At 38.0% G+C, this 8,079-nt stretch overlaps 2 protein-coding genes across 2 annotated transcripts; one reads left to right on the forward strand and one right to left on the reverse strand.

Annotated features, from left to right (window-relative positions):
• The first annotated feature begins 2,381 nt into the window (after nt 1-2,381).
• Nucleotides 2,382-5,506, forward strand: LOC123876973. The gene is made up of 2 exons (XM_045923442.1): nt 2,382-3,036; nt 3,961-5,506. The coding sequence occupies exons 1-2, from the start codon at nt 2,835-2,837 to the stop codon at nt 4,596-4,598; spliced, it is 840 nt and encodes a 279-aa protein (XP_045779398.1). The 5' UTR covers nt 2,382-2,834; the 3' UTR covers nt 4,599-5,506.
• Nucleotides 5,467-7,563, reverse strand: LOC123877108. The gene is made up of 3 exons (XM_045923614.1): nt 7,516-7,563; nt 6,604-7,249; nt 5,467-5,471 (listed from the first exon to the last, which is right to left on the reverse strand). Exons 1-3 carry the CDS (start codon nt 7,561-7,563, stop codon nt 5,467-5,469), a joined length of 699 nt encoding a protein of 232 aa, XP_045779570.1.
• Nucleotides 7,564-8,079: the final 516 nt, after the last annotated feature.

Genomic DNA, 8,079 nt, shown 5'->3' on the forward strand with positions numbered 1-8,079 from the left:
AAAAAATTATACTCCTTTTTCTGGGCAGTCGTGGAAAAATCTGATCAAGTGCGTATCAGAAATTCAGAACACGCAAGGTAATTTCCTGAAATTCCTTTAGATATTTTTTTCAAAAGCGATTCCTTCCAAAAGGGAGAACATTTCCTTTCCGTAAGCGGTAAAGGAAAACACTCCCTTTTGAAAATGAATTCTCCTGGAAGGAGGAAATCATATGGAAAGTTCTTTTTAACCCCCGACCCAAAAAGAGGGGTGTTATAAGTTTGACGTGTGTATCTGTGTATCTGTCTGTTGCATCGTAGCTCGTAAACTAATGAACCAATTTTAATTTAGTTTTTTTTTATTTGAAAGGTGGCTTGATCGAGAGTGTTCTTAGCTATAATCCCAGAAAATCGGTTCAGCCGTTTGAAAGTTATCAGCTCTTTTCTAGTAACTGTAACCTTCACTTGTCGGGGGTGTTATTTTTTAATTTACACTTGTTATAGTGTATTGAGCGAGGACAGCCGACTCAAACGATGAGTTAAACGATTCGCAGGGAGCCAGGCTGCGCCAGATCGTGGCTTGTGGAAGTCCCTACAAGAGACTTAACCTACAAGACCTTTGGACTCTATTCGCGATGATGATGATGATGATACTGAGTCAGTTGGTAGAGATATTAGGTAGGTATCTAAGTAGCACATAGTAGGAGTAGATTCTTTGGTCTTCAAAACTTGTTTATCTGCTAGGTAGCAAGCTAGGTAGTTATATTGGTACTATAATATTATGAAGATATTTATCACGATGTAAAGGAGTGTTTCCAGTCCACGCCCATCACTCATTGTTTCATTCGGGCTGGTCTCATGTCAATTGGCGTTTATAATGATATCAGTCACATCAATGACCGTGGCACGACCCGGTCCCAGGGGGGCTAGCACGGAAGATGTGACTAACCGACTACCACATTGCGATTATCGCAATTCGTCAAGTTCTAACCTAAGTCAAAAATATGTTGCTAATTTTGAATTCAAAGTTAGCAACTTACAAGATTGAGAAAAAGCGGCCAAGTGCGAGTCAAACTCGCGCACTGAGGGTTCCGTACTCGGGTAATTTTTCCGACATTTTGCACGATAAATCAAAAACTATTATGCATAAAAATAAATAGGAATCGTTTTTAGAATATACAGGTAAAGGCCTTTCATACGATGGGTATAGTTATCCTACTTGGAAAATTGAAACACATGGAACGTTGATTCAAGCTCAAACCGAGAGTTCTCTCACTCTAGTTCACTCTGCCTATACAAAGATCAGCAATGGCCGGATGAGCTTATCAACTGTGTAAGTGGTGATACTTTGCGTCTACCTACATTCTCGCACGTATAATTTGGTCATTTGACGTTTCTATAGAATAGTCAGAGAATAGTATGAAAAACATTTTTAGTTTTTATATAAGCAAGCCAACTAAATTAACTTTTGGTACCTAGGTACTGGGTACACTAGGCATGATTTATTATGCTGGCCTCTAGGTCTATGGGTGGCCGAAACAGTTTCGTAGCCTAGCCTACTAGGTACATCGTAAAAACTAATAGGTCTATGGTCCACATAAGCTAATATTAAATGTCAAGGTAGTATCATTCCTATTTTAGGTAACTTATATTTCGAAAAATTGTGCATTTCTTTCAAGAATTTCTAAAATTATTTCTGAAAGATAATATTTTTAGAAGCGCCATCTATCAATCACCTAGGAACTAATATTCTTCGTTTCATGCTTTCTTGCTTACACAAAAGATGGCGCTAAGCTGACTAACTACATTTTTAAAATTTTTGGGAAACTTAGCTTAGCTAAACATGGAAACCACAGAGTAGGTACTTTGTTTGGAAACTGAAAAAACGAAAAAATCGGATGCGTAAAATTGATACATATTTTAAAAATATTTAGAAGCTTAAGTATCATCATTATTTATTATAATTCTAGGCGATGCCCGCGACTTCGCTCGCGTGGATTTAGGTTTTTGAAATCCCGTGGGAACTCTTTGATTTTCCGGGATAAAAAGTAGCCTCTGTGCTAATCCAGGATATTATTTACTCCCATTTCAAATTTCAGCCAAATCCGTCTAGTAGTTTTTGCGTGAAGGAGTAACAAACATACACACATACATACACAAACTTTCGCCTTTATAATATTATAGTGTGAAGTACCTGTTAATTAGGTAAGTAGGTAGGTATTATGATAGATCTAAGGCAAGCTTCTTACCTAATTAGGTAGGATGAAATACGGAAGGTACCTGCCTTCCCATCTACAAGATCTCTACCTACCTACAGCTGGCTGAGGAGGATTTATACTATCTAAAGAGATCTTACGATGCAGTTACTAAGTGTTATCTTTGGAAAGACCCTGAGCCCTGATTCGGAACGGTCGATTGCGGATGAATGCGTTACGCGAGGGAGAAACGAGGGGAAGAGGGGCAACCTCGCCTCGCCTCGCTTCGTTTCGTATGTCATCGCACCGTGCCGTCACGAACACACGCAAACCGACCAAGCGCATAGCTGGTGTAACAAGTAAAACCAGTCATTCATCAGTGTTTTGTGGTTTTAACACCGAATTAACAGTTTACTCGTGTTTAATCTTACAAGTTTTGTGATGTTTAAATAAAAATTGAGCGAAAATTTTGTATTGTGTTATGAAAAGTGCATTAAAAACTTTCGTGCGTATTCGTCTACATTCGGCGTCACACGTCACGATGTGATAACTTGGCATTGTGTGACGTTTGTTTTTATCTCGCTCTTGCTCCAACGAAGGAGAGAGAAAACAAATCTAAGCCCGCGAGTTTTAAAAATAAAAATAAACAGCAAATTTATCGATGGGCACGAAAAGTAAGAAGATTTTAGAGGAAATACATCCTTTAAGTTTAATCCAGGAAGTGCAAAAATGGCCGGTTATATACGTGAAGGACAATCCGGACAGAACAAACCATCACTTCAAGAATAAAGTGTGGCACGAAATAGCAAAGAAGCTGTTCACTGATTGGGAAACTTACACTGATTGGGAGAAGGAATCCAAAGGTAAGATCAATCTAGATAATATACCAATAAATAAAGGAATAGGTATGGGTTAAATAAAAACTGCCATAAGCCTTCCAGCTTCCAGGTTAGCCCACTTCCTTAGAGTGTATCATCAATTTACCACCAGATTGCATTCAAGGCCAATTTGTATCTGAATATTTTTTTTTAAATATTTGTCTGTGTCTGATCTGTCGATTACTCGGTAGCTGTATAGTAATTTATAGGTAACTTGGTAACTAGCGACACGCCCCGGCTTCGCACGGGTAGCTTATTACAATTTTCATAGGGATCTCTAATTTTTTAGACTAAAATATAATATAGATTCAGGAATAATGTAGTTTAAAACAAGAGTGAATAGGCACCTTCTGGGTAAACGCGTCCCATCTTAGACCACATCATCACTTTCCATCAGGTGTGATTGTGGTCAAGCGGTTACCTATAGTGAATAATAAAAAAAAAAGTTTTTTATTGGTTAAAGAATTTTCAAAATCGGTTCAGTAGTTCCAGAGATTACCTCCTACAAACGATTTTACAAACTTTACCTCTTTATAATATTAGTAGGATTAACCTATGGATTTGTCTGTCTGTTTGTCTCATTTTACAAATTATAATATGAGTTTTCCCAGCTAATCTTCGAAATGGCGAAGTCGAATCCTTCAGATCGAGTTTTTTCGCATAAAATGAACCTAGCCTATGTCACCCGGGCTATAATAACGAATTGATTGATACCTCATTCACAAAATCTGCCCAGTAATTTAGGCGCTATGGTGGAACAAACATACATACATATATACAGACATATTATTGTTAAAATCATAGCCCCTTTTAGCTTTGCCGTAGTCGGGCACTAAAAACCGCCATGTACAACTTGTAGAACCTTTAGCTTTAACTTACAAGAGCCACCTAACATTTAATTCTTTACAGTTACAGATTTAATGAAGAAATGGCGGAACCTTCGTGACACATTCAAAAGACAAATAGAAACGGAGAAAAAGATAAGAGAAGGTCAAGATATTAAGAAAAAAACATACGTTTTTTTCAAACACATGCTGTATCTGTTACCTCATATGTCAACTTCCGGAGATGCAGCATCCGATCCCGCCGTCGAACCTAAACTCGACGAGTACTTTAAAAGATCAACAAAGAGATCATCATCAAACAAACAACAAGACAGAAAGGTTAAAAGAGAGAAACGTCTTGAGAAACACATGCCTATAAATTCTGTAATAATTCCTGAGATGCCTTCAAGATCAGCAGATATAGAGGATTTAATAGACGAAGACAAACATTTCTTAATGTCTCTTGTACCGTCTTTCAAACGAATGAACGACGATGAAAAGCTCGAGGCGAAAGTTAAAATTCTCAAAGTTATTAAAGGTATAAGAAGAAATAAAAGCAACGCTGATTCCCTAGAATGTAATTCCGTAACTGATACCTTGTCGTATAATTTAGATGATATTGCTTATAATGACGTCAAAGTGGAGATGGTCACAGATGATGTCGATGAGTGTGAGAGTCAGTCCAATGCTTCGGAGTCTGATGGTGCTGATAATTCTGATTAGATAAATACCTGAGTTGATTTTAAGATAAGATATACAAGATGTGTGGACAAACTAATAAAACCCCTCAAAGCGCTGTGGAGTGAGCTATGTTACTCTCAGGTAGGTAGATATTACTCTCAGGGATAAAATCTGGAACGAGGAAATTCCCAGAAGAACAAAAGTGACCGACATAGCTCTAAGGATTAGCAAGCTGAAGTGGCAATGGGCAGCTCATGTCTGTCGCAGAACCGACGGCCGATGGGGCAGACGTGTTCTCGAGTGGAGACCGCGTACCGGTAAGCGCAGTGAGGGACGCCTTCAGCCCGCTGGACCAATGACCTGAAGAAGGTGGCGGGGAGAGGGTGAATGAGGAAGGCGGAGGTCCTTGTTTGGTGGCGCGCTCTTGGAAAGGCCTTGGATGTCCAGTAATAGACGCATACATTCTGATAGACTGGAAGAAAAGATTATAGTAGGGAACACTGGCTGAATTGATTGTTATTATTGTTTTCATCTAAAATGCAACAAGACAAGAAGTCATTGTGGCTAGTTTTTAACCGACTTCCAAAAAGGAGAAGGTTCTCAATTCGTCAGAATCTTTTTTTTTTGTTGTACAAAATCTCTAAACTAAACTAAATTGAATTGAGTTAATAAATTGGTCTAAATGCTGTCCTTATTAGCAGGAAACATTATGAATGGAATATTAATTAAATATGTTTAGACCGGTATTTTAGATTAGAAATTGTATTAACAGCTGTAATAGTTATTTATGTATTTAAATTAATTTAAAAGTAAATATTATAATATTTAAGTTGAAAATTTCGGTAATTTAAAAGATTTAAGTTAGTCCATTCCATCGTTTCGATATTATGTTCTGTTAAAAATGAGATCGCTAACCTAAGGAAAAGAAAAATATATTTTTTGTAAACCTTTTTTGTGTTAAATGTTATTTTTTTATTACAAAATTGTATTTATTAGCTTTTCTGTTTCATTTTCAAATACAATGAATCGATCGCAATAAAAAGCACAAATAATTTCTTCCAAATGGGACGAACAATTAATGAAACTCTAGAGATACCTACCTACCCGAATTCCATCTAACGCTCAGGGGTTGCGAAGCTGAAGTGGCAATGGGTAGGGAACATAGTTCAAAAACCGATAGACGATAGCGTCTCAAGGTGCTAGGATAATAGTTGTGACCTGGCACCGAAAAGAAAGTTTTTTAACCGACTTCCAAAAAAGGAGGAGGTTCTCAATTCGTCGGAATCTTTTTTTTTTGCCTGTACTATAAAATACTAAACTGTTTCATGTTGCTGGATGAAATCGGTTGAATGGAACCAGTAAAATAGCTTTACTTACCCGAATTTCACGCTGGTTTAAATCCATACTAATATTATAAATGCGAAAGTGTGTCTGTCTGTCTGTCTGCTACGTTTTCACGGCCCAACCGCTGAACCGATTTTAATGAAAGGTACAGATTTGGGATAGGTACATCCCGGGGAAGGACACAGGCTACTTTTTATCCCGTAAAATCAAAGAGTTCCTACGGGATTTTAAAAAAAACCGAAATCCACGCGGGATATTTTTTTTTCTTGTAGATTTTATTATAATAACAAAACTTCAGAGTCACTGAACAGATTACACAGTTATATTGATAGATAGATATGTAACAAAATAAATAATACTAAAGGCCGATTTATCAACGTACAAGTGTAAATTAAAAATTTATAGCACCCCCGACAAGTGAAGGTTACAGTAATTAGAAAAGAGCTGATAACTTTCAAACGGCTGAGCCGATTTTCTTGGATTAAAGCTAAGAACACTCTCGATGAGGCCACCTTCCAAACAAAAAAACTAAATTAAAATCGGTTCATTAGTTTAGAGCTACGATACCACAGACAGATACATAGATACACGCGTCAAACTTATAACACCCCTCTTTTTGAATCGGGGGTTAAAAACAAGCAAGCCTATCCATTGACTGTTTGATAGAGTTAAATAAAGGATTTAGGAACTAGAAGAAACGTACCTCTGACGTTTCGCTGGATGAGATACGTGATCATCCTTCTGACACTGCCAGCTCGCGTCCTCCGTCTCTGCTTCCTAACTCCAAACACACGTCGATGTCTCTTAAATGTTTCACTATCACACACTGACACTTTATCATCAAAGAAATCCTCGCTCACACCACTCACGGGCAACTCGATTGGGGGTAAAGAAAATTTTCCAGGATTCAAACACTTTTTTGGCCAAACATCGTCCGAACTGTCGAAATCCAACGGTAAATCTCGAGGAGTAGGCAACTGGAGCGGTGGTAATATCCTATTGTATGGAACAACGCGTCTCTCACACCCAAATCTGGAGCTGGCACTTGAACTGAACCACATATCACTCGAAAATAGTGATGAAGAGACGGAATCTCTTCTAAAATCCAATTCATAGTTCCGAACTAGGTTGATGGGGTTTCTGTGAACTGTTGCATTCCCGAGGTCATAGCTTGGACGTGTAGATGTGGTGTCATATCCTGGGGAAGAGGATGAGGTCCAGAATGGTGGGACGGGTTCCATGTTGACGTAAGTACGCGCGATGTTTTGCGGTGCCACGGTAACCGTGGGCGGCTCTGGAGATAGGACCCCGAAAGGATGCGTGAAGTAGAACAGGCAGAGTGGCCGTCCCTGAAAACATTTACTAGAATTCAAAAAAAATTACTGGATGAGTACTAGGAAATATGTAGAGTTTTATATATGGCAGCTACTAATAAAGTTCAAATAGCCAACATGAATCCAACCATCAATAAAGAGCTATACAGAAGTGGCCTTATGATTCTCTTGCATTAGCAGAAGTTTGCGATAACTAGGTAAGCCAATAGATTAAACTTGAATAACAAAGTTGATCTGGATTCAGAATCTATCTTTAAACTTAAGAAACTTATACATCATACCTTTACATCATCGGTAGAGGTGGATGCATCAGCTCTGCCACCATTCATGATTATAGGCTTTTTACTATCACACAAAAATAATCTCTAACACTAACAATACAATATAAAAGAAAAAAAAACAACGGATGTTCCATTTTTTGAGATCATAAGTTTATACCTATGCCGTGGTTTAAAAACCTAAACAAAGAATTCCGCAGAATTGATAAATTACTTTCACTCCTTTAAACGATTGAATTCAGAATAAAATTAGTTTAAGTAATTAAACTTATATAAATAACGGTTATAGATACAATAACTAAATCAGCGTTAACATCGAATATTAAAGTCTTTTTTTCAGACACTTTTTCACACGAGACTCGAGTCTAAGGTACCGATTGTAGGAGGTTTAAAACTTTGGTTTTAGGGGGCTTGGTGAGTTAGGAGAGGTATCGGAACAAGACTGAAGGTTTGTTTGGCCCACGAGGTCGGTGTCAGGCACGCGCCGCGCACGCCCCGCGCTGCCTTTCAGACTGGGACGGACTGATTACAAGATTGTTTAATCGAACTTCAATTTCTTTTTCTTTG

Source organism: Maniola jurtina, chromosome 22, assembly GCF_905333055.1.
Source record: "Maniola jurtina chromosome 22, ilManJurt1.1, whole genome shotgun sequence".
Taxonomy (NCBI): Eukaryota; Metazoa; Arthropoda; class Insecta; order Lepidoptera; family Nymphalidae; genus Maniola; species Maniola jurtina.